The sequence below is a fragment of the Pseudoliparis swirei genome, chromosome 15, assembly GCF_029220125.1.
Source record: "Pseudoliparis swirei isolate HS2019 ecotype Mariana Trench chromosome 15, NWPU_hadal_v1, whole genome shotgun sequence".
NCBI classification, from domain to species: Eukaryota; Metazoa; Chordata; class Actinopteri; order Perciformes; family Liparidae; genus Pseudoliparis; species Pseudoliparis swirei.
Genome location: NC_079402.1, coordinates 1,760,597 through 1,786,883, shown reverse-complemented (window position 1 = coordinate 1,786,883; position 26,287 = coordinate 1,760,597). Strand labels below are relative to the sequence as shown.

At 52.6% G+C, this 26,287-nt stretch overlaps 1 protein-coding gene across 5 annotated transcripts; it reads right to left on the bottom strand.

The window, feature by feature from the left end:
- Positions 1-442: 442 nt before the first annotated feature.
- slc38a9 (solute carrier family 38 member 9) lies at positions 443-26,287 on the bottom strand. Of its 5 annotated transcripts, none has more exons than XM_056433287.1 (16): positions 26,053-26,286; positions 13,392-13,531; positions 11,344-11,473; positions 10,829-10,947; positions 10,683-10,746; positions 10,071-10,164; positions 7,739-7,909; positions 7,006-7,065; positions 6,174-6,380; positions 5,198-5,305; positions 4,603-4,709; positions 4,369-4,482; positions 2,287-2,435; positions 2,116-2,205; positions 1,104-1,296; positions 443-970 (listed from the first exon to the last, which is right to left on the bottom strand). In XM_056433287.1, the coding sequence occupies exons 2-15, from the start codon at positions 13,487-13,489 to the stop codon at positions 1,131-1,133; spliced, it is 1,677 nt and encodes a 558-aa protein (XP_056289262.1). In that variant the 5' UTR covers positions 13,490-13,531; positions 26,053-26,286; the 3' UTR covers positions 443-970; positions 1,104-1,130. The 5 variants fall into 5 exon arrangements, 4 of the variants coding, with proteins under 4 accessions (XP_056289262.1, XP_056289261.1, XP_056289263.1 ...); XR_008833972.1 differs by lacking the exon at positions 443-970 and adding an exon at positions 1,388-1,523 and having other exon boundaries at positions 1,207-1,296; positions 26,053-26,287; XM_056433286.1 differs by having other exon boundaries at positions 443-1,296.

Here is a 26,287-nt window from a genome sequence, read left to right as displayed (position 1 = left end):
AAAAAAAAAGAGTTTGCCCTTGAGCTTTGACCCGATTGATCCCAAAATCTAATCAACTGGTCCCTGGATAATAAACAATCATCCCACCAAATTTCATGCGATTCGGTTCAATACTTTTTGAGTTCTGCGAAAGATTTTGACCTGTTCATGACCTTTGACCTTCACCTTTGACCCGATCGATCCCAAAATCTAATCAACTAGTCCCCGGATAATAAACAATCATCCCACCAAATTGCATGCCATTCGGTTCAATACTTTTTGAGTTTTGCGAATAACACGCATACAAATAAATAAATAAATGGCGATCAAAACATAACCTTCCGGCATTTTCAATGCGAAGGCAATAAAAGGACTGTGGAAACTATGCCGATGTTTGTTTGTTGTTGTAAGTTAGAGGCGCTGACACAGTTGCAGGTAAGATACAAATCACTAAAAAACAGCGTTGTTAAGTCCAAAAGTCAACATTTATTGAATAAAAACACATGTAATCATTTTCATGAATCACATTCTCTTTGAAACAATATATTCGGCTTAAATCACATATTTTTTTGCCTTTCAGCAACATCTGAGCTCCTTCAGGATTATAGTATTAAAGGTCTATTTCCATCAAATTAGGCCTTCCCTTTTTATATTACTTATTATTTCGTATGTTTTTAGATTCGCGCTTGTGAACAGGAAACTACGGTTTCTCCTATTGTCAATTTTTTCACGTGTATATTCCCTTTGTGTATCCCATTATTAGTTAAATATAAACAGTGGCACTATATAGAAAATAGTCAAAAAGTAAACAAACACACGGCTTATAAATATTTCCAGATTCTTCAAAAATATGCACACAGCAAAAGACAATAAGTTATCATATTTCATAATCACAAAGTAGTAATATTATAATCCGGTTGTCGGCCCGACTCCACGTGATCACGACGTCCAATCGTAAAGCTCTAAACAAGTTTGTGTAACGGCTGCAAACCTGCAGTAAAAAAAAATAGTTGTGAACGCAGCGTCGGCCTCATCTCCAACGTGGATTTGATGAACGCCTTAGCAGAAAGTTCCTCAGACAATTCACCAACGAGATTATGCATTTCATTATTCTACAATTTCACCTCCGAGATGTCAAAGCATTTGAATGTCTACATGAAGAACTGAGCCAGCAGGTTGGCCACGCCCAGCAGGATGAGGAGGCTGTGGAAGAGGGCCGAGGGCCAGCGGAGGAGCCCCTGCCTCCTCAGGGACACCATCTGGACCAAGGAGGGGAGGACGAACACCAGGGCCAGGCCACAGCTCGCTCCAGAGAACCTGCACAGGGGGGCGGAGTCAGCACGGAGCGTTTAGTTCAAGGTCAACGGGTCCGGTTGATCACAATCTGTGAGGTAAGAAAGCGTTTCACTGTGCAGCAGAGAGGGCGGAGCAGCAGCTGGGTCGGACTGGAGGACGATAACATCCTTATTTAAATAGAGAGCAGCTGCATGAGAGCCGCCGCCGTCACATTTTGGCCACGACCATCTTGTTCTGCAAGCAGCGAGCTGACGGGAGCGTGGAGGCGTGAGCTAGAGACGAGACCTGCCAATCACAGGCAGACCCTCCTCGCCCTGAACCTTCATTCACTAAATCAACTTTATTTTGTCCTGAAACATAAACTCTTGTTTACTAATCATGCAGCCAGGTTTTATTTATGCATTTATTTATATATATATATATATCAAATGTTATATATATATATATAAAGATATATATGAATAAATAAATATGTATGTTTGTTTATTTATATATATAAATAAATATAATTATATAGATATAAATAAATATATATACACACACATATATATATATAAACTAAAAATAGATGAATAAAAAAATATAAATACAGAATACTAGTACAAAGAGAAGTTCTTATTTCCTTCATGTAGGGAAAGATAACTTAATCAAGTTCTCATCCATAAATATTCACTTATTTTATCGTCTATTTATACATGCGTCTTTCTATATTATGATGCTCCATCTAGCCGTAAACGCTTAACTTTAATTCGTAGTTTAAAATGTCACGATCAACGTAAACAGTTTAAGAGCATAAAAACAATAGATTTGATTCATGATTATTGGCCAACATAAACACACCTGATGATGGATCCAATGTTGGGGTAGAACTTGGCCATCAGGACGCCAGCGGCAACGATGAAGACGTTCAGAGCCAGAACGTGGAAGAAGCTGAGGAGACGAGGGGAGAAGCGATGACAGAACCGCCCACAGACACACAGCCACTGGAACGATGATGTCATCTCCTGCTACCTGGGATAGTGGCTGCCAAAGATCTGGCCCATGACCTGGACCCGCACCAGGTAGCCCAGCAGGGGGTAGACCGTGATCATCTGGAACAGCAGGAAGGTCCGAGCCACGAACACCAGCACGTCGCCGGTGGGGAAGTTATCCAGGAAGTTCTGTCGGAGACATGAGGAGAGGAGACGAGAGAGAGGAGACGAGAGAGAGAAGAGAGGAGACAAGAGGAGAGGAGAGTGGAGGGTTCTTTAACAGTTTGCTCTTCAATCAGGATTTCTGTGCTACATCACCACGTTGTTGCTGCTTCCCTTCAACACGGACTAGAGCCTCACATGGACCACATTTTATAGAGGACTCCATAGACAAGTTCATAAACGAGTCCATAGAGGACTCCATAGACAAGTCCATAAACGAGTCCATAGAGGACTCCATAGACAAGTCCATAAACGAGTCCATAGACAAGTCCATAAACGAGTCCATAGAGGACTCCATAAACGAGTCCATAGAGGACTCCATAGACAAGTCCATAAACGAGTCCATAGAGGACTCCATAGACAAGTCCATAAACGAGTCCATAGAGGACTCCATAGACAAGTCCATAGAGGAGTCCATAGAGGACTCCATAAACGAGTCCATAGAGGACTCCATAGACAAGTCCATAAACGAGTCCATAGAGGACTCCATAGACAAGTCCATAAACGAGTCCATAGAGGACTCCATAGACAAGTCCATAAACGAGTCCATAGAGGACTCCATAGACAAGTCCATAAACGAGTCCATAGAGGACTCCATAGACAAGTCCATAAAGGACTCCATAGAGGACTCCATAGACAAGTCCATAAACGAGTCCATAGAGGACTCCATAGACAAGTCCATAAACGAGTCCATAGAGGACTCCATAGACAAGTCCATAAACGAGTCCATAGAGGACTCCATAGACAAGTCCATAAACGAGTCCATAGAGGACTCCATAGACAAGTCCATAAACGAGTCCATAGAGGACTCCATAGACAAGTCCATAAACGAGTCCATAGAGGACTCCATAGACAAGTCCATAGAGGACTCCATAAACGAGTCCATAGAGGACTCCATAAACGAGTCCATAGAGGACTCCATAGACAAGTCCATAAACGAGTCCATAGGGGACTCCATAGACAAGTCCATAAACAAGTCCATAGAGGACTCCATAGACAAGTCCATAAAGGACTCCATAGAGTCCATAGGGGACTCCATAGACAAGTCCATAAACGAGTCCATAGAGGACTCCATAGACAAGTCCATAAACGAGTCCATAGGGGACTCCATAGACAAGTCCATAAGCAGGACTCCATAGGGGACTCCATAGACAAGTCCATAAACGAGTCCATAGAGGACTCCATAGACAAGTCCATAAAGGACTCCATAGAGGACTCCATAGACAAGTCCATAAACGAGTCCATAGAGGACTCCATAGACAAGTCCATAAACGAGTCCATAGAGGACTCCATAGACAAGTCCATAAACGAGTCCATAGGGGACTCCATAGACAAGTCCATAAACGAGTCCATAGGGGACTCCATAGACAAGTCCATAAAGGACTCCATAGAGGACTCCATAGACAAGTCCATAAACGAGTCCATAGAGGACTCCATAGACAAGTCCATAAACGAGTCCATAGGGGACTCCATAGACAAGTCCATAGAGGACTCCATAGACAAGTCCATAAAGGACTCCATAGAGGACTCAATAGACAAGTCCATAAACGAGTCCATAGAGGACTCCATAGACAAGTCCATAAACGAGTCCATAGAGGACTCCATAGACAAGTCCATAAACGAGTCCATAGAGGACTCCATAGGGGACTCCATAGACAAGTCCATAAACGAGTCCATAGAGGACTCCATAGACAAGTCCATAAACGAGTCCATAGGGGACTCCATAGACAAGTCCATAAACGAGTCCATAGAGGACTCCATAGGGGACTCCATAGACAAGTCCATAAACGAGTCCATAGAGGACTCCATAGACAAGTCCATAAACGAGTCCATTGGGGACTCCATAGGGGACTCCATAGCGGACTAAAATGGAGCAGAACCTGCAGCAGTGTAAACTCACGGGTTCGATGCAGTCTTTGGAGAGCGGCGGTGAGGGGAAGGCAGCAAAGATCAACACTCCCACGTACAGGTAGGTGAGGCCCACGAGGAGGTATGCCACGGACAGGTCACGCACCTGAACGCACCACAAGGTCAATACCACAGGCTCCACAGCCGACCGAGGACTCTTTCCTTCAATGTGCCACCAGATTATAACTCTATGAGGCGTATACGTGTTCTGGTGGACGGGGCTCACATTGTTCTCCTGGTGCTTGTTGCTCTTCATCAACGTGATGATGCAGTTGTGAATGAAGAAGGCCAAAGTGAGGACACCAGTGAACTGAGGGAAGAGCAGCCGGAACTCTGGAAGACAAGTTAGACATCTGATACTCTACAGAAACAGAAAGTTCAGATTATATGAGCCATTGCAGAAGAGTAGAGTATTTATATATATCTAATAATACAAATATATATAAAAAATATGAATATATATGAAATATACATAAATATATCTTAAATAAACATATAAAATATATATATATATCCCCCACATATTGTATACATATATATTAAATAAATGTATTATATATATATAAAGTAAATAAATACATAAATATATCTAAAGTAAATAAATACAAATATATATATATTTATATAGTTTGGGAGAAGGTGAGGATTGTGTTTACTTTTAGGGAACCATTAATAAAACATATAATATCAAACTGCCTAGCAATCCATGTCAGCAATAGTTAAAAGTAACCAATATCCAGACTTAGCAATACGATATTTTACAATCTCGACTTGCCGTCCTCAAATATAATCAGAGTGCAGTTAGCGTCTGTCTGATTCACCTGGGACGTAGAACTGGCTCGGGTCGAACCAGTGGAACTCCAGGTGGAAGCCCAGTTGGACCGTTTTGATGGTGACCAGCACAATCAGGTAGACCACCGATATGGTGCCTAGAGGAGATGGAGTGATGCAGCACGAAGGTAGATTACAGGTAGAATATATGGCAGATTGCATTAGATAGTACATGCCCTTCATACGCTGACCTCAAGTCTCCATACCCTCGACCTCTCGTCTCCATACCCTGACCTCTCGTCTCCATACCCTCGACCTCTCGTCTCCATACCCTCGACCTCTCGTCTCCATACCCTCGACCTCTCGTCTTCATACCCTGACCTCTCGTCTCCATATCCTCGACCTCTCGTCTTTATACCCTCGACCTCTCGTCTTCATACCCTCGACCTCTCGTCTTCATACCCTCGACCTCTCGTCTCCATATCCTCGACCTCTCGTCTTCATACCCTGACCTCTCGTCTCCATACCCTCGACCTCTCGTCTCCATACCCTCGACCTCTCGTCTTCATACCCTGACCTCTCGTCTCCATACCCTGACCTCTCGTCTCCATACCCTGATCTCTCGTCTTTATACCCTCGACCTCTCGTCTTCATCCCTCTACCTCTCGTCTTTATAACCTCGACCTCTCGTCTCCATACCCTCGACCTCTCGTCTCCATACCCTCGACCTCTCGTCTCCATACCCTCGACCTCTCGTCTCCATACCCTCGACCTCTCGTCTCCATACCCTCGACCTCTCGTCTCCATACCCTCGACCTCTCGTCTCCATACCCTCGACCTCTCGTCTCCATACCCTCGACCTCTCGTCTCCATACCCTCGACCTCTCGCCTTTATAACCTCGACCTCTCGTCTCCATACCCTCAACCTCTCGCCTTTATAACCTTGACCTCTCGACTCCATACCCTCGACCTCTCGTCTTTATACCCTGGACCTCTCGTCTCCATACCCTCGACCTCTCGTCTTACCCAGGAACGTGAACCTGGCGAAGAACGCGGCGGAGCGGAAGCAGAGCAGCGGCAGCAGCAGCGGGATGAGGAAGAGGGGGATGGTGTTGGTTTTACTCCACCAGTGTTCAAAGGAGGTGTCAGAAGTTTCATTTCCACTGGCGGAGAGGTAAAGGCTGATGGTGGTGGAGTTCCCTCCAGGGTCAGTGTTGGGAAACGGACAGATCACTGGTGAAGGAAACAATAACAACAACATTCAGACATTTTACCAACTAAAATAGATGTTCTTTTCCCACTTGAGATTAACAGATAGTGAAGTATGCATTCCAGACACAGGAGCACAACAATTACACCAGAAAAAAGTATTTTAGCGATGAAGCCTCGATGACCACCAACGTTAATGACGGAGTTCCACAAGGCTCTGTGCTCGGACCACTTTTATTTACCTTATATATGCTTCCTTTGGGCAATATTATCAGGAAACACTCCATAAACCATCATTATTATGCAGATGATACTCAATTCTATCTATGGATCTAACTAGAGGAGACCAACCAGCTCACTGGACTTCAAGATGTCTTCAAGACAGAAAAACATGATGACCTGCAACTTCCTGACGTCAAAGACAGAACTGAAGTTATTTTATTGTGAACAGCTCAGAGATCATGATGTGGTTTCTGTAGACCACATTGCTCTGGCATCAGACACCACTGTAAAGAGTCTCTGTTATCTTTCATAAGGACTCGTCTGTTAACTCCACGTGAAGAACAAAGGCACATCTGGTCAACTTCTCATAAATTAACTAATGACTAAGGTCAGGGTTGAAAGTTGTATAGAATAAGAGACGTTTTACCTCTGTCCGAGCCGTTGGTTCCAAACTGTGAATCCGACACGTTGACATTGTGAGCGTAGTCTGTGGACGAAAGGAATCAGATCAATTTACTGGAGCAGAACTATGACCCATGAGCAGGGGTCCGTAAGCTTTTATTAGACAGTGATATTGTTAATATTCATAGGATATATTTTAACAGCTCACCGATTGTTATTTTTCATTCAGTAGATCATTTAAAATGCTGTAGTCCTGCTAACATGTAAAATAAGTCCAACATGCTTCTGTTATATACAGTAAAAAATGGTTCTCAATCCTTTGAGGATCAGAATAGATGATGAAAGTGTAATATCGTAATATATTATTATTTATCCTGTTAAAATAGCCAAACGTAGACTTGACTTCTAAAACATAATATCTAGTTACATTATATTTACAGAACGGACCAATAGTAAATGGTCTGTTCTTGTAGAGCGCTTTTCTGACCACTCACAGCTCTTTAACACTATGTGACATCACTGTGGGAGGAGCTACCATTCACAGACTGATGGGAGGAGCTACCATGCATATCACTCACACTGTGGGAGGAGCTACCATTCACAGACTGATGGGAGGAGCTACCATACATAACATTCACACAGTGGGAGGAGCTACCATGCAAGGGGTCACCTGTCAATCAGGACTATCTAACAGTCAAATCCAACAGAACCGCCTGCAAGAACTCATCCACATGGAGCATCCAGGCTCCGTGACTCACTGTAGATGAACTGTCCGCTGTTGTACAGGAAGTTGGACATGAGGACCCAGTAGACCACCATGGCGCCGATGAGGGACACCATGGAGAAGAACAGGCTGGACCACTGGCCCACCTTCCCAAAGTAGAACCGGCAGACATCGGGGAACTCCCAGTCCGAGGCGTCCACGTAGGCTGGAGGGAACATGGGGAACAGGGAGAATATAGATGAGGAGAACGTAGGCTGGAGAGAACATGAGGAGAACGTAGGCTGGAAGGAACATGAGGAGAACGTAGGCTGGAGGGAACATGGGGAACATAGATGAGGAGACCGTAGGCTGAGAGAACATAGATGAGGAGAACGTAGGCTGAGGGAACATGAGGAGAACATAGGCTGAGAGAACATAGATGAGGAGAACGTAGGCTGAGGGAACATAGATGAGGAGAACGTAGGCTGAGGGAACATAGATGAGGAGAACGTAGGCTGTTATTAAACCTTCATGACACTCAGCTGGTCATGTGACCACGTCTTGTGTGTGTGAATGAACATTTTTTAGTTTTTCTGCTATTCGACAGCAAGGAATTCATATTTTGCGTGTTTATTTAGGCGAGATCGTCCTCCCCTTTGTGGGAGGAGGACACGGACAGCACCCTGGAGAGCACCCTGTCCAACCACAGACCAGCACCCTGGAGAGCCCCCTGTCCAACCACAGACCAGCACCCTGGAGAGCACCCTGTCCAACCACAGACCAGCACCCTGGAGAGCCCCCTGTCCAACCACAGACCAGCACCCTGGAGAGCACCCTGTCCAACCACAGACCAGCACCCTGGAGAGCACCCTGTCCAACCACAGACCAGCACCCTGGAGAGCACCCTGTCCAACCACAGACCAGCACCCTGGAGAGCACCCTGTCCAACCACAGACCAGCACCCTGTCCAACCACAGACCAGCACCCTGGAGAGCCCCCTGTCCAACCACAGACCAGCACCCTGGAGAGCACCCTGTCCAACCACAGACCAGCACCCTGGAGAGCCCCCTGTCCAACCACAGACCAGCACCCTGGAGGCCCCTGTCCAACCACAGACCAGCACCCTGGAGAGCCCCCTGTCCAACCACAGACCAGCACCCTGGAGAGCCCCCTGTCCAACCACAGACCAGCACCCTGGAGAGCACCCTGTCCAACCACAGACCAGCACCTGAGAGCCCCTGTCCAACCACAGACCAGCACCCTGGAGAGCCCCTGTCCAACCACAGACCAGCACCCTGGAGAGCCCCCTGTCCAACCACAGACCAGCACCCTGGAGAGCACCCTGTCCAACCACAGACCAGCACCCTGGAGAGCACCCTGTCCAACCACAGACCAGCACCCTGGAGAGCACCCTGTCCAACCACAGACCAGCACCCTGTCCAACCCCAGACCAGCACCCTGTCCAACCACAGACCAGCACCCTGGAGAGCACCCTGTCCAACCACAGACCAGCACCCTGGAGAGCACCCTGTCCAACCACAGACCAGCACCCTGGAGAGCACCCTGTCCAACCACAGACCAGCACCCTGTCCAACCCCAGACCAGCACCCTGTCCAACCACAGACCAGCACCCTGGAGAGCACCCTGCCCAACCACAGACCAGCACCCTGGAGAGCACCCTGTCCAACCACAGACCAGCACCCTGGAGAGCCCCCTGCCCAACCACAGACCAGCACCCTGTCCAACCCCAGACCAGCACCCTGGAGAGCACCCTGTCCAACCACAGACCAGCACCCCGGAGAGCACCCTGTCCAACCACAGACCAGCGCCCTGCAGAGCCCCCTGTCTGTATGCTTTGGTATGGCAGGTTTAAATCGACCCAATTCAGTTATATTCTTCCTAAATAATCTGGAAAGCGCCTGATTTAAAACTACAGTATCTTTTTCTGACCAGAGTTTTTCTCAACTTATTAAAAAAAATGTGACTTTTATTTGTCTTTAACCATTAAATTGCTTAATTAAATAAAAATCTGGCAAACTTCCTGTTGAACTTTGGCAGTTAATTATTAACTAAATCAATAAATCACAAACAAATACAAATTGTGCGGAGGCTCAATGTCAACCACAATTTAAAAAATTGGAATAGACAAACCAGACTTAAAAAAATATATATATTTTCAAAATAAAATAAATCTGAATTGCCAGGGAAAATTTTATTTTATTTCTAAAAATTAAAAGATAAAAACACAAAATAATAAATGCAGATTGCTAAACTACAATCTACAAAATAAATAAATTCTAAGAAATGATTGCATCAGAACCATAAAGTAATTGTATTCCAGATTTTAAAGGATAATGTTGTTTAAAATCGTTTAGAGGTAAACTTACGTATTGCTTTGGGCGACTTGAGAACGATGTAGCAGCAGTACAGCATCAACAGGCCCGTGAAGACGAGGATGAAGATGCCCAGAGTGAAACCAGCCTACAGGGACCAAGACACAACGTTCAGATTTTATAATTTGTCCTGGAAGACATCAAATAAACTGTCCAGAAACAAGTGATTTTTCTGTTTTGCAACTTTAATTTAACAAGTTCAGTGAAAACAAAACATATGTTGTGTTGTCATCAGCCAGCTCACTGCCCCTTCACACACCCCTCTCTTAAAGAGACGGCGCCCCTCTCTTAAAGAGACAGTGCCCCTCTCTTAAAGAGACAGTGCCGCTCTCTTAAAATGGCGGCGCCCCTCTCTTAAAGAGACAGCGCTCTCTTCCAAAGGGACAACAAGCACTTTCCTCTCTTCACAGTTAAGTGTGTGTGCACACAGGTGATCAACGCATTCAAAGATAGGAACAATCCATGAATGACCTTCTAACACACATTTAAAGTAAATGATAAGAAATGGACACAGTTGTATTAAATCGGTAAGCTATATGACATCACACATTTCAGGGTGCTACAAAATCATCAATCCAAGAGTGTGTTTGTAATAAAGTGGGTCACCTGCTTTATACCCCAGGGTATGCTGAGGATAGACGTGCCCATCATCGTGTTCCATATCGCAAAACTGTGAGGAGGGAGAAGCAGTTAAAGTCGTATTAATTTAGCGGAGGGTCCCTGAACGCACCGTGGACCTCACAGGGGCTTACATGGTGATGATACTGGGGTTCTTAGAGGAGAGGTCGCTGCCCGTGACCTTGAAGGCCGTCCCCAGAGGGCTGTAGACGTAGAGCTCCTCCGGCCCGGGGATCACGTGGTCCGGTGGACTCTGGGGGAACCAACAGATGTTAAAGATCCTCCCAGGAACCATGAGGTCATCAATCCAGAAGACCCACGCGTCACCTTTCCATCGGACCGCATTCCTGTGGAGGTCGGAACTGATGCTCGCATTAAACATACTATGCATTTTATTTTGTTTTTATTGTAATTTTTAAGGAGTTTTTCCTGATCCGTTGTGAGGTCAAAGGTCAGGGATGTCGTACGTGTACAGGTTGTAAAGCAGAGTTTGTGATTGGTGCTTTTGGGCTGCGTAAAATAAACTGAATGGCACTACAATGGGATTAATATTAACAACATACAGTGATTGCTACAAAAGACCACTCGTGGTGCGTGTGAAGGTCATGTGGACAGGTGTGAGGGAGCATCATAATACAAGTGGACCGACCAGCAGCCTATCAGAGGAGCCCGTCAGCCGGCTGTAGTAGTGGACTCTGCTGTTGAGGACTGCAGCCTCAGCAGAAACCCTCTCCTGGGGGTCGTCCTTCACGATGTTCCTGGGCTCCACGTGGAACGGCCTGGAAGGAGAACTCAAGGTCACAGACACTGAACAGACCCTTACAACAGCAGGACTTAACCGATACAAATAGTTTTAGAATCCATTAAATGTTTAAAGCATAGGCGCTAATTTCCATGGTCATATACACACACACACATATAAATATATATATACACACATATTTATACATGCGTATATATATATATGTGTGTATATATATATATACGCATGTATAAATATGTATGTATTGGTCATATAAATATATATATATTTCTAAATATATATATATAAATATAAAGTGTTCATAAAGTTTACACTGAAGTATTTATGCTGTGTCTGTTCTGCACCAGCTGATTGGTCGATGGCTTTATGAACGGTATGAAAGCTCAGAAAAATGTGCATTGTTCCAAAAAACCATTCAGTTTCCACGTAAAGAAACTCAAAAACTGTTTAGACACACAGACACACACACAACACACACGTGTGTGTGACTTACTGGAAGGCAGAGAGTGTAAGGCCTCATTTATAGAAAGCTAGTCGCTCGCTGTGAAATACCAAACCGGATTAAAATGCACACAAAGTGCTAACGCTAGGCATGTGCCAAAGACACACACACACACACACACACACACACACACACACAGTCTTAGTATTTGCTTGTCAAGCGAATTCCAGACGAGCTCGTAGAAAGCAGCTCGTCTGACATGAGGAACCTACCGAGGAAAACTACGTTCATATAGTCGACCTCACAATATACAGCAGGAGTATAAGGTAGACTATAGGAGTATACAGCAGTATGTGGTATATAGGAGTATATAGTAATCTAGATTAAAACTATTGTACTACCATCTGAAGCCACACAGCAAAAGGACATCATATTGAATAAGATATATAAAACGAGAATAAAAGATCTATCGTCAAAAACACAATCAGATTAAAGCTCACTGGAGGATTGTTCCATCATGATAATAATCCAGACACATTTCATTTATAATATATAAATATTCCTTTATATATTTATATAAATGTATATGTATCAATATTTGTATAAATATATATATAAATGTATATATATCAATATTTGTATAAATGTATATATATATAAATATATTTGTATAAATGTATATATATATACAGGACTGTCTCAGAAAATTAGAATATTGTGATAAAGTTCTTTATTTTCTGTAATGCAATTAAAAAAACAAAAATGTCATGCATTCTGGATTCATTACAAATCAACTGAAATATTGCAAGCCTTTTATTCTTTTAATATTGCTGATTATGGCTTACAGCTTAAGAAAACTCTAAAATCCTATCTCATAAAATTTTAATATTTCCTCAGACCAAGTTAAAAAAAAGATTTATAACAGCTGAGTGTTTGTCAAGGCTCAGGAAACCCTTGCAGGTGTTTCGAGTTAATTAGACAATTCAAGTGATTTGTTTAATACCCTACTAGTATACTTTTTCATGATATTCTAATATTTAGAGATAGGATATTTGAGTTTTCTTAAGCTGTAAGCCATAATCAGCAATAAATCAGAATAAAAGGCTTGCAATATTTCAGTTGATTTGTAATGAATCCAGAATGCATGATATTTTTGTTTTTTTAATTGCATTACAGAAAATAAAGAACTTCATCACAATATTCTAATTTTCTGAGACAGTCCTGTATATACACACACACAAACACACACATCCTGAGACACGGACAAACACGTTTTGGCTCTGTAAAAAACACCTTTTGTTAGAATAGATATAAATGGGTTTCTTTATAATAAAGCTTAATGTCCAGAAACCCTGAATATGATGCAACACGGTGCAGTGTACGTGTCTCTGAGTGCAGGAGCAGCTCGGTGTTATCTCCTGAACACCGTGAACCTGTGTGCGGACGCCTCCCCCCGCTGGTCAACACGGCGTATCGATCGGCGCTCATCTACCTTTTGGTCTTGCAGTCCATCGAGTCGGTGGAGCCTCGGTCCGAGAGGCCCTCGGCGGCCGGCTCTGGGATCAGCAGAGGCCTGAGGTCGTCCTCCATGATGCCTGCTGCTTTCAGCTGGAGTCTCACCTCATCACCTGACTGGGAGCGCACAGGTTGTTAATCAGTGACGGTCACACAGAGACCATAAAACATTATGTTTATGTGGCTGACGTTATGAAAGCGTTGTTCTCCAGGTAGCCACCGGGTCCCAAACACTCCGGAACGATGTGGCGACGCCCCGGAGAGGCTTTGACCGCTGCTGATCCACAACAGTGAATATTGGGTCTCCTGGATTATCTTTTAATAAGTTTTAAATCCCTGGAAGCTGATTTTCATTTGAATATATTAACCTGCTGACCCGAGGATGAAAATGAGCTGCTGGGTCCTAATGCCCGCCTCCTCCGTGCAGCGGCACATGGCCCCGTGTTCGCCGTGTGTTGCCGTGTGTGGCGTGTGTTGGCGTGTGTTGACGTGCGTTGACGTGCGTTGGCGTGTGTGACTTGTGTGACTTGTGTGACTTGTTGGCGTGCGTTGGCGTGTGTGACTTGTGTGACTTGTGTGACTTGTTGGCGTGTGTTGGCGTGTGTGACTTGTGTGACTTGTGTGACTTGTGTGACTTGTTGGCGTGTGTTGGCGTGTGTGACTTGTGTGACTTGTGTGGCGTGCGTTGGCGTGTGTGACTTGTGTGGCGTGCGTTGGCGTGCGTTGGCGTGTGTGACTTGTGTGACTTGTGTGGCGTGCGTTGACGTGCGTTGGCGTGTGTGACTTGTGTGACTTGTGTGGCGTGCGTTGGCGTGTGTGCCGTGTGTTGACTTGTGTGACTTGCGGTGGCGTGCGGTGACGTGGCGTGCGTGGCGTGTGTTGGCGTGTGTTGGCGTGTGTTGACTTGTGTGACTTGTGTGACGTGTGTTGCGTGTGTTGCGTGTGTTGCGTGTGTTGCGTGTGTTGCGTGTGTTGCGTGTGTTGCGTGTGTTGGCGTGTGTGGCGTGTGACTTGTGTGACTTGTGTGACTTGTGTGACTTGTGTGACTTGTGTTGGCGTGTGTTGGCGTGTGTTGGCGTGTGTGACTTGTGTGACGTGTGTGGCGTGCGTTGACGTGTGTGACTTGTGTGGCGTGCGTTGGCGTGTGTGCCGTGTGTTGACATGCGTTGACTTGTGTGGCGTGCGGTGGCGTGTGTGGCGTGCGTGGCGTGCGTGGCGTGCGTGGCGTGCGGTGGCGTGCGGTGGCGTGCGTTGGCGTGTGTGACTTGTGTGACTTGTGTGACTTGTGTGGCGTGTGTTGGCGTGTGTTGGCGTGTGTGACTTGTGTGACTTGTGTGACTTGTGTGACTTGTGTTGGCGTGTTGGCGTGTGTGACTTGTGTGGCGTGTGTGACGTGCGTTGGCGTGTGTGACTTGCGTTGCCGTGTGTTGACGTGCGTTGGCGTGTGTGACTTGTGTGACTTGTGTTGGCGTGCGTTGGCGTGTGTGACTTGTGTTGACGTGCGTTGCCGTGTGTGACGTGTGTGACGTGCGTTGGCGTGTGTGACGTGCGTTGGCGTGTGTTGGCGTGCGTTGGCGTGTGTGGCGTGTGTGGTTGGCGTGCGTGGCGTGTGTGGCGTGTGTGGCGTGTGTGGCGTGCGTTGGCGTGCGTTGGCGTGTGCGTTGGCGTGCGTTGGCGTGTGTGGCGTGTGTGGCGTGTGTGGCGTGTGTGGCGTGTGTGGCGTGTGGCGTGCGTTGGCGTGCGTTGGCGTGCGTTGGCGTGCGTTGGCGTGCGTTGGCGTGTGTGGCGGGTGTTGGCGTGCGTTGGCGTGTGTGACGTGTGTTACGTGTGTTACGTGTGTTGGCGTGTGTTACGTGTGTTGGCGTGTGTGACGTGTGTTGGCGTGTTACGTGTGTTGGCGTGTGTTACGTGTGTTACGTGTGTTACGTGTGTTACGTGTGTTACGTGTGTTACGTGTGTTACGTGTGGTGACGTGTGTGACGTGTGTTACGTGTGTTACGTGTGTTACGTGTGTTACGTGTGTTGGCGTGTGTTACGTGTGTTGGCGTGTGTTACGTGTGTTGGCGTGTTGGCGTGTGTGGCGTGTGTTGGCGTGTGTGACGTGGTTGGCGTGTGTTGGCGTGTGTGGCGTGTGTGGTTGGCGTGCGTTGACGTGCGGTGACGTGTGTTGGCGTGTGTTGGCGTGTGTTGGCGTGTGTTGGCGTGTGTTGGCGTGTGTGGCGTGTGTTGGCGTGTGTGGCGTGGCGTGTGCGTTGGCGTGCGTGTGGCGTGTGTTGGCGTGTGTTGGCGTGTGCGTGTGGCGTGCGTGTGTGACGTGTGTTGGCGTGTGTGGCGTGTGTGCGTGTGTTGCGTGCGTTGGCGTGTGTGGCGTGTTGGCGTGTGTTGGCGTGTGTTGGCGTGTGGCGACGTGTGACGTGTGTTGGCGTGTGTGACGTGTGTTGGCGTGTGTGACGTGTGTTGGCGTGTGTTGGCGTGCGTTGGCGTGTGTGACGTGCGTTGGCGTGTGTGACGTGCGTTGGCGTGTGGTGGCGTGTGTTGGCGTGTGACTTGCGTTGCCGTGTGTTGACGTGCGTTGGCGTGTGTGACTTGTGTTGGCGTGCGTTGACGTGCGGTGACGTGTGTGGCGTGTGTGACGTGCGTTGCCGTGTGTGACGTGTGTGACGTGCGTTGGCGTGTGTGACGTGTGTTGGCGTGTGTTGACGTGCGTTGGCGTGTGTGGCGTGTGTGGCGTGTGGCGTGTGGCGTGTGTGGCGTGTTGGCGTGCGTGTGTTGGCGTGTGTAGCGTGTGTTGGCGTGTGCGGTGACGTGTGTGGCGTGTGTGACGTGCGGTGGCGTGTGTGACGTGCGTTGGCGTGTGTGACGTGCGTTGGCGTGTGTGGCGTGTGGCGTGTGTTGGCGTGTGTGGCGTGTGTGGGGTGTGTGGCGTGTGTTGGCGTGTGGCGTGCGTGTTGGCGTGTGTGACGTGTGTTGGCGTGTGGGCGTGTTGCGTTGGCGTGTGTGACGTGCGTTGGCGTGTGTGACGTGCGTTGGCGTGTGTGACGTGCGTTGGCGTGTGTGACGTGCGTTGGCGTGTGTGACGTGCGGTGGCGTGTGTGCGTGTGTTGGCGTGTGACTTGTGTTGGCGTGTGTTGGCGTGTGTTGGCGTGTGTGGCGTGTGGCGTGTGTTGGCGTGTGTTGGCGTGTGTGGCGTGTGTTGCGTGGCGTGTGGCGTGTGTGGCGTGCGTTGGCGTGTGCGTGTGCGTGTGACGTGTGTGACGTGCGTTGGCGTGTGGTGACGTGTGTGACGTGCGGTGGCGTGTGTTGGCGTGCGTTGGCGTGTGTGGCGTGCGGTGGCGTGTGTGACGTGTGTGGCGTGAGTTGGCGTGTGTAGCGTGTTGGCGTGTGTGGCGTGTGTGTGCGTTGGCGTGTGGCGTGTGGCGTTGGCGTGTGTCTCGTGTGTTGGCGTGTGTTGTGTGCGTGCGTTGGCGTGTGTGGCGTGCGTTGACGTGCGGTGGCGTGCGTTGGCGTGTGTGACGTGTGTGACGTGCGTTGGCGTGTGTGACGTGCGTTGGCGTGTGTGGCGTGTGTGGCGTGTGTGACGTGCGTTGGCGTGTGTGACGTGCGTTGGCGTGTGGCGTGCGTTGGCGTGTGTGACGTGCGTTGGCGTGTGTGACGTGTGTTGGCGTGTGTGACGTGTGTGACGTGTGTGGCGTGTGTGGCGTGCGTTGCCGTGTGTGACGTGTGGCGTGCGTTGGCGTGTGTGAGGTGTGTGGCGTGCGTGTGGCGTGTGTGCGTGTGTTACGTGCGTTGGCGTGTGGCGTGTGTGGCGTGTGTTGGCGTGTGTGACGTGGTTGGCGTGTGTTGGCGTGTGTGGCGTGTGTGGCGTGTGTGCGTGTGTGTTGCGCGTGCGTGTTGGCGTGTGTGGCGTGTGTGGCGTGTGGCGTGTGTGGCGTGTGTGGCGTGTGCGTGTGTGGCGTGCGTTGGCGTGTGCTTGCGTGTGTGTGTGGCGTGTGTGGCGTGCGTTGGCGTGTGCGTGTGCGTGGCGTGTTGGCGTGTGTGGCGTTGGCGTGTGGCGTGCGTGTGGCGTGTGGCGTGTAGCGTGCGGTGGCGTGTGTGGCGTGCGTTGGCGTGTGTGGCGTGTGTGGCGTGTGTGGCGTGCGTTGGCGTGTGTGGCGTGTGTGGCGTGCGTTGGCGTGCGTTGGCGTGCGTTGGCGTGTGTGACGTGCGTTGGCGTGTGTGACGTGCGTTGGCGTGTGTGACGTGCGTTGGCGTGTGTGGCGTGTGGTTGGCGTGTGCGTGCGTGGCGTGTGTGGCGTGTGTGGCGTGTGGCGTGCGTTGGCGTGTGTTATGTGCGTTGGCGTGTGTGCGTGTGGCGTGCGTGTGTGGCGTGCGTGTGGCGTTAGCGTGTGTGGCGTGTGTTGGCGTGCGTTGGCGTGTGTGCGTGCGTGTGCGTTGGCGTGTGTGGCGTGTGTGGCGTGTGTTGGCGTGTGTTGGCATGTGTGGCGTGTGTTGGCGTGTGTGGCGTGTGTGGCGTGTGTGGCCGTGTGTGGCCGTGTGTGGCGTGTGTGGCGTGTGTGACGTGTGTGACGTGCGTTGGCGTGTGTGACGTGCGTTGGCGTGTGTGACGTGTGTGGCTTGTGTTGGCGTGTGTGGCGTGTGTGACTTGTGTGGCGTGCGTTGGCGTGTGGCGTGTGTGACGTGCGTTGGCGTGTGTGACGTGTGTGACGTGCGGTGGCGTGTGTGACGTGCGTTGGCGTGTGTGGCGTGTGTGGCGTGTGTGGCGTGCGTTGGCGTGTGTGGCGTGTGTGGCGTGCGTTGGCGTGTGTGGCGTGTGGCGTGGCGTGTGTGGCGTGTGGCGTTGGCGTGCGTTGGCGTGTGTGGCGTGTGCGTGTGGCGTGTTGGCGTGTGGCGTGTGTGGCGTGCGTTGGCGTGTGTGGCGTGTGCGTGTGCGTGTGTGGCGTGTGTGGCGTGTGGCGTGTGTTGGCGTGTGGCGTGTGTGGCGTGTGTGGCGTGTGTGGCGTGCGTTGGCGTGCGTTGGCGTGCGTTGGCGTGCGTTGGCGTGTGTTGGCGTGTGTTGGCGTGTGTGACGTGCGTTGGCGTGTGTGGCGTGCGTTGGCGTGTGTGGCGTGCGTTGGCGTGTGTTGGCGTGTGTTGCGTGTGTGCGGTGGCGTGTGGCGTGTGTTGGCGTGTGCGTGTGGCGTGTGTAGCGGTGGCGTGTGGCGTGCGTTGGCGTCGTGCGTCGGCGTGTGGCGACGTGCGTTGGCGTGTGGCGGCGTGCGTTGGCGTGTGTGGCGTGTGCGTGTGGCGTGCGTGCGTGTGGCGTGCGTGTGGCGTGTGTGGCGTGTGGCGTGTGGCGTTGCGTGTGTGACTTGCGTTGGCGTGCGTTGGCGTGTGTGGCGTGTGTGACGTGCGTTGCCGTGTGTGACGTGTGTGACGTGCGTTGGCGTGTGTTGGCGTGTGGCGTGCGTTGCGTGTGGCGTGCGTTGGCGTGTGTGCGGTGCGTGTGTTGGCGTGCGTTGGCGTGTGTGGCGTGTGGCGTGTGTGGCGTGTGTTGGCGTGTGTTGGCGTGTGTGGCGTGTGTGACGTGTGGCGTGTGTGGCGTGTGTGGCGTGTGTGGCGTGTGTGGCGTGTGTGACGTGTGTGGCGTGTGTGGCGTGTGTGGCGTGTGTTGGCGTGTGTGGCGTGTGTGGTTGGCGTGCGTTGACGTGCGTTGGCGTGCGTTGGCGTGTGTGGCGTGTGTGGCGTGTGTGGCGTGTGTGACGTGCGTTGGCGTGCGGTGACGTGCGTTGGCGTGTGTTGGCGTGTGACGTGTGTGACGTGCGTTGGCGTGTGTGACGTGCGTGGCGTGTGTGACGTGTGTTGGCGTGTGTGACGTGTGTTGGCGTGTGTGACGTGCGGCGGCGTGTGTTGGCGTGTGTGACGTGTGTGGCGTGTGTGACGTGCGTTGGCGTGCGTTGGCGTGTGTGACGTGCGTTGGCGTGTGTGACGTGTTGGCGTGTGTGACGTGCGTTGGCGTGTGTGACGTGTGTGACGTGCGGTGGCGTGTGTGGCGTGTGTTGGCGTGTGGCGTGTGTTGGCGTGTGTTGGCGTGTGTGACGTGGTTGGCGTGTGTTGGCGTGCGTTGGCGTGTGTGACGTGTGTGACGTGTGTGACGTGTGGCGTGTGTGGCGTGTGTGGCGTGCGTTGGCGTGCGTTGGCGTGTGGCGTGTGTGCGTGTGTTGGCGTGTGGCGTGTGTGGCGTGTGTAGCGTGTAGCGTGTGTGCGTGTGTTGGCGTGTGTGGCGTGTGTGGTTGGCGTGCGTTGACGTGCGGTGGCGTGTGTTGGCGTGTGTTGGCGTGTGTGACGTGTGTGACGTGCGTTGGCGTGTGTGGCGTGCGTTGGCGTGTGTGGCGTGTGTGGCGTGTGTTGGCGTGTGTGGCGTGTGTGGCGTGTGTGGCGTGCGTTGGCGTGCGTTGGCGTGCGTTGGCGTGCGTTGGCGTGTGTGACGTGCGTTGGCGTGTGTGGCGTGTGCGTTGCGTGCGTGTGGCGTGTGTGCGTGCGTCGTTGCGTGTGTAGCGTGTGTTGGCGTGTGTGGCGTGTGTGGCGTGTGTGGCGTGTGTTGGCGTGTGTGACGTGCGTTGGCGTGTGGCGACGTGCGTTGGCGTGTGTGACGTGCGGTGGCGTGTGGCGTGTTGTGGCGTGCGTTGGCGTGTGGCGTGTGTGGCGTGCGTTGGCGTGTGGCGTGTGCGTGTGCGTTGGCGTGTGTGTGGCGTGTGGCGACGTGTGTGACTTGTGTGACGTGCGTTGGCGTGCGTTGGCGTGTGTGACGTGTGTTGGCGTGTGTGACGTGTGTGACGTGCGTTGGCGTGTGTTGGCGTGTGTGGCGTGTGTGGCGTGTGTGGCGTGTGTGGCGTGTGTCGCGTGTGTGACGTGCGTTGGCGTGTTGGCGTGTGTGGCGTGTGTGCGTGCGTGTGGCGTGCGTTGGCGTGTGTGCGTGTGGCGTGTGTGGCGTGTGTCGCGTGTGTTGGCGTGTGGCGTGTGTTGACGTGTGTGACGTGTGTGGCGTGTGTGGCGTGTGTCGCGTGTGTGACGTGCGTTGACGTGCGGTGGCGTGCGTTGGCGTGTGTTACTTGTGTTGGCGTGTGTGGCGTGTGTGGCGTGTGGCGTGTTGTGTGGCGTGTTGTGTGGCGTGTGTGTGTTGGCGTGTGTGGCGTCTGCGTGGCGTCTGCGTGGCGTGTGTGGCGTGTGTGGCGTGTGTTGGCGTGTGTGCGTGTGTGCGTGCGTGTGGCGTGTGTTGGCGTGTGTTGGCGTGCGCTGGCGTGTGTGGCGTGCGTTGGCGTGCGTTGGCGTGCGTTGGCGTGTGTGACGTGTGTTGGCGTGCGTTGGCGTGTGTGACGTGCGTTGGCGTGTGTGACGTGTGTGGCGTGGGTTGGCGTGAGTTGGCGTGTGTGGCGCGTGTGGCGTGCGTTGGCGTGTGGCGTGCGGTGGCGTGTGTGACGTGCGGTGGCGTGTGCGTGTGTGCGTTGGCGTGTGTGGCGTGTGTGTGTGTGGCGTGTGTGGCGTGTGTGGCGTGTGTGGCGTGTGTGACGTGTGTTGGCGTGTGTGACGTGTGTTGGCGTGTGTGGCGTGTGTTGGCGTGTGTTGGCGTGTGTTGGCGTGTGTGACGTGTGTTGGCGTGTGTGACGTGTGTTGGCGTGTGTGACGTGTGTTGGCGTGTGTTGGCGTGTGTGACGTGTGTTGCCGTGTGGCGTGCGTGTTGGCGTGTGTGCGTGTGTGCGTGTGTAGCGTGTGTGGCGTGTGTAGCGTGCGTTGGCGTGTGTAGCGTGTGTGGCGTGTGTGGCGTGTGTGGCGTGGCGTGTGGCGTGTGTTGGCGTGTTGGCGTGTGGCGTGTGTTGGGCGTGTGTAGCGTGTGTGGCGTGTGTGGCGTGTGCGTTGGCGTGTGTGGCGTGTGTTGGCGTGTGTTGGCGTGTGTGCGTGTGGCGTGTTGGCGTGCGTTGGCGTGTGTGGCCGTGTGTGGCGTGTGTGGCCGTGTGTGCCGTGTGTGACGTGCGTTGGCGTGTGTGACGTGCGTTGGCGTGTGTTACTTGTGTTGGCGTGTGTGGCGTGTGTTGGCGTGTGTGACGTGTGTGACGTGTGTTGGCGTGTGTTACGTGTGTTGGCGTGTGTGACGTGTGTTGGCGTGTGTGACGTGTGTGCGTTGGCGTGTGTTGCCGTGCGTTGGCGTGTGTGGCGTGTGTGACGTGCGTTGGCGTGTGGCGTGTGTTGGCGTGTGCAGCGTGTGTTAGCGTGTGGTGTTGCGTTGGCGTGTGACGTGCGTTGGCGTGTGTGGCGTGTGTTGGCGTGTGTGGCGTGTGTGGCGTGCGTTGGCGTGTGTGGCGTGTGTGGCGTGCGTTGGCGTGCGTTGGCGTGTGGCGTGTGCGTGCGTGTGTGGCGTGCGTGGCGTGCGTGTGGCGTTGCCGTGTGTGACGTGTGTTGGCGTGTGTTGGCGTGTGTGGCGTGTGTGGCGTGTGTGGCGTGTGTTGGCGTGTGTGACGTGGTTGGCGTGTGTTGGCGTGTGTTGGCGTGTGTGGCGTGTGTGGCGTGTGTGACGTGTGTGGCGTGTGTGGCGTGTGTTGCCGTGTGTTGCGTGTGTAAGCGTGTGGCGTGTGTGGCGTGTGCGTGTGGCGTGCGTTGGCGTGTGTGCCGTGTGTGACGTGTGTGACGTGCGTTGACGTGTGTTGGCGTGTGTTGGCGTGTGTTGACGTGTGTGCGTGCGTGTGCGTGTGTGGCGTGTGGCGTGTGTGCGTGTGGCGTGTGTGGCGTGTGGCGTGTGTTGCGTGTGGCGTGTGTGGCGTGTGTGCGTGTGTGGCGTGTGACGTGTGTTGGCGTGTGTTACGTGTGTTGGCGTGTGTGACGTGTGTTGACGTGTGTTGACGTGTGTTACGTGTGTGACGTGTGTTGGCGTGTGTGACGTGTGGCTTGTATTGCGTGTGCGTGGCGTGCGTTGGCGTGTGTAGCGTGTGCGTGTTGGCGTGCGTTGGCGTGTGTGCGTGCGTTGCGTGTGTAGCGTGCGTTGGCGTGTGTTGGCGTGTGTTGGTGTGTGTTACGTGTGTGGCGTGTGTGGCGTGTGTGGCGTGTGTGGTTGGCGTGCGTTGGCGTGCGGTGACGTGCGTTGGCGTGTGTGACGTGCGTTGGCGTGTGTGACGTGCGTTGGCGTGTGTGACGTGTTGGCGTGTGTGACGTGCGTTGGCGTGTGTGACGTGCGTTGGCGTGTGTGACGTGCGTTGGCGTGTGTGACGTGTGTGACGTGTGTGGCGTGTGTTGGCGTGTGTTGGCGTGTGTGACGTGGCGTGTGCGTGTGGCGTGTGGCGTGTGTTGCGTGTGGCGTGTGTTGGCGTGTGGCGTGTGTGACGTGTGTGACGTGCGTTGGCGTGTGTGACGTGCGTTGGCGTGTGTTGGCGTGCGGTGGCGTGTGTGACGTGCGTTGCCGTGTGTGACGTGTGTGACGTGTGTTGGCGTGTGTGACGTGTGTGACGTGTGTGCCGTGTGTGTGCGTTGCGTGTTGGCGTGTGTGACGTGTTGGCGTGTGTGGCGTGTGTGGCGTGTGTTGGCGTGTGTGGCGTGTGTGACGTGTGTGACGTGTGTGGCGTGTGTGACGTGCGTTGCCGTGTGTGACGTGTGTGACGTGTGTGGCGTGTGTTGGCGTGTGGTGGCGTGCGTTGGCGTGCGTTGGCGTGTGTTGGCGTGTGTGACGTGTGTTACGTGTGGCGTGTGTGGCGTGTGTTGGCGTGTGTGACGTGTGTTGGCGTGTGTGACGTGTGTTGGCGTGCGGTGACGTGCGTGGGCGTGTGTTGGCGTGCGTTGCCGTGTGTTGGCGTGCGTTGCCGTGTGTGACGTGCGTTGCCGTGTGTGACGTGCGTTGGCGTGTGTGACGTGTGTTGGCGTGTGTGGCGTGTGTGGGCGTGTGTTGGCGTGCGTTGGCGTGTGTGACGTGTGTGGCGTGTGTGGCGACGTGTGTTGGCGTGTGTTGGCGTGTGTTGGCGTGTGTGACGTGTGTTGGCGTGTGTTGGCGTGTGTGGCGTGTGTGGCGTGTGTTGGCGTGTAGCGTGTGGCGTGTGTTGGCGTGTGTAGCGTGCGTGGCGTTGTTGGTGCGTGTGTGGCGTGTGTTGGCGTGTGTTGGCGTGTGTGAAGTGTGTGACGTGTGTGACGTGTGTGACGTGCGTTGGCGTGTGTGACGTGTGTGACGTGTGTGGCGTGCGTTGGCGTGTGTGACGTGTGTGGCGTGTGTTGGCGTGTGTGACGTGTGTTGGCGTGTGTTGGCGTGTGTGACGTGTGTTGGCGTGTGTGACGTGTGTTGGCGTGTGTGACGTGTGTTGGCGTGTGTGACGTGTGTGCGTTGCCGTGTGTTGGCGTGTGTTGCGTGTGGCGTGTGTGCGTGTGTGGCGTGTGCGTGTGCGTGCGGTGGCGTGTGTGGCGTGTGTGGCGACGTGTGGCGGCGTGTGTGGCGTGTGTTGGCGTGCGTTGGCGTGTGTGACGTGCGTTGGCGTGTGTGACGTGCGGTGGCGTGTGTGACGTGCGGTGGCGTGTGTGACGTGCGTTGGCGTGTGTGACGTGTGTTGGCGTGTGTGGCGTGTGTGGCGTGTGTTGGCGTGTGTTGGCGTGTGTGGCGTGTGTTGGCGTGTGTTGGCGTGTGTTGGCGTGTGTTGGCGTGTGTGGCGTGTGTGGCGTGTGTGGCGTGTGTTGGCGTGTGTTGACGTGTGTTGGCGTGTGTGACGTGTGTGGCTTGTGTTGGCGTTTGTGGCGTGTGTTGACGTGTGTGGCGTGTGTTGACGTGTGTTGGCGTGTGTGACGTGTGTGGCGTGTGTGGCGTGTGTGTGGCGTGTGTGGCGTGTGTGGCGTGTGTTGGCGTGTGTTGGCGTGTGTGGCGTGTGTTGGCGTGTGTGACGTGTGTTGGCGTGTGTTGGCGTGTGTGGCGTGTGTGGCGTGTGTTGGCGTGTGTTGACGTGTGTTGACGTGTGTTGACGTGTGTGGCGTGTGTGGCGTGTGTTGGCGTGTGTGGCGTGTGTGGCCGTGTGTGGCGTGTGTTGACGTGCGTTGCCGTGTGTGACGTGTGTTGGCGTGTGTTGGCGTGTGTTGGCGTGTGTTGGCGTGTGTTGGCGTGTGTTGGCGTGTGGCGACGTGTGGCGGCGTGTGTTGACGTGTGTTGACGTGTGTTGACGTGTGTCGCGTGTGTTGACGTGTGTTGGCGTGTGTGGACGTGTGTGGACGTGTGTTGGCGTGTGTTGACGTGTGTTGGCGTGTGGCGTGTGTGGCGTGTGGTGGCGTGTGTGACGTGCGGTGGCGTGTGTGGCGTGCGTTGGCGTGTGTGGGCGTGTGTTAGCGTGTGTTGGCGTGTGTGTGTGTTGGCGTGTGTGGCGTGTGGCGTGTGTTGGCGTGTGTGGCGTGTGGCGTGTGTTGCGTGGCGTGTGTTGACGTGCGTTGCCGTGTGTGACGTGTGTGGCGTGTGTTGGCGTGTGTTGGCGTGTGTTGGCGTGTGTTGGCGTGTGTTGGCGTGTGTGGCGTGTGTGACGTGTGTTGGCGTGTGTGGCGTGTGTTGGCGTGTGTTGGCGTGTGTTGGCGTGTGTGGCGTGTGTTGGCGTGTGTGGGCGTGTGTTGGCGTGTGTGACGTGTGTGACGTGTGTTGGCGTGCGTTGGCGTGTGTGACGTGTGTTACGTGTGTTGGCGTGTGTGACGTGCGTTGGCGTGTGTTGCCGTGCGTTGGCGTGTGCGTGTAGCGTGTGTTGGCGTGTGGCGTGTGTGGCGTGTGGCGTGTGTGGCGTGTGACGTGTGTGGTGTTGGCGTGTGTGGCGTGTGTGGCGTGTGTGGCGTGTGTGGCGTGTGTTGGCGTGTGTGGCGTGTGTGGCGTGTGTGGCGTGTGTTGGCGTGTGGCGTGTGTTGGCGTGTGTTGGCGTGTGTGGCGTGTGTTGGCGTGTGTTGACGTGTGTTGACGTGTGTTGACGTGTGTTGACGTGTGTTGACGTGTGTTGGCGTGTGTTGGCGTGTGTGGCGTGTGTGGCGTGTGTGTTGGCGTGTGTTGACGTGTGTTGACGTGTGTTGGCGTGTGTTGACGTGTGTTGGCGTGTGTTGACGTGTGTTGACGTGTGTGGCGTGTGTGGCGTGTGTGGCGTGTGTTGCCCTTTATGAAAGCTGGATAAAGACAGTATCAGATCTCTTATTGCCTCATCACCTCTCAGGCCTCCACATGTATGACCAGAGGCTGAACTACTGGGGCTGGTGTGTGTGTGTGTGTGTGTGTGTGTGTACCTGACAGACACACACACGCTTGTTTTGGGATTATTAACATGCAGGTGCTCTTCTAACTGCGTTGGCATCTTGATGAATTCCGTTCCGAGCCAGACCAGGATTCAAAGAACAGAGTCAGCACATACAGACGCGCGTGCGTGTCCTCTTCCTGTCGGCACGTGACCACCCAAATAAAACCTCTTTATCGAAAAGGAGCACGTCACGTGACGTGTGTTTGGACTCGCCGCTGTGGAACTGGTGTGGTGGCTGCAGACAGAAGTTACAACAAGGCTGCTCGCTGCCTTCCTGGTTCTACGTCAGCCAGGGAGGTCAAGCTAATTCACGGGAATTACACGCGCACACACACACACATAGAACACACATACACAGAGAGAGAGAGAAGGAGTTTGAATCCCTACCACAATCTGCACTGGAGGCTCCTGGCTGACTTCTTCCGCTCTTCTCAGGTTTGCTGTTTCAGCGAATCAGCGAGTTGGACTAACGCGGGTTTAAAATAGAAGTATTTAAATAAAACAACACACACAGCTGCGGGTGTTAAAGCTCCTGTTCCAATAAAAAGATGTCGCGATATATAAAATAAAGTCACTGTCCGCATGAAGAGCTGATGAGATACGAGCTGTGTCCTCTTGTTAT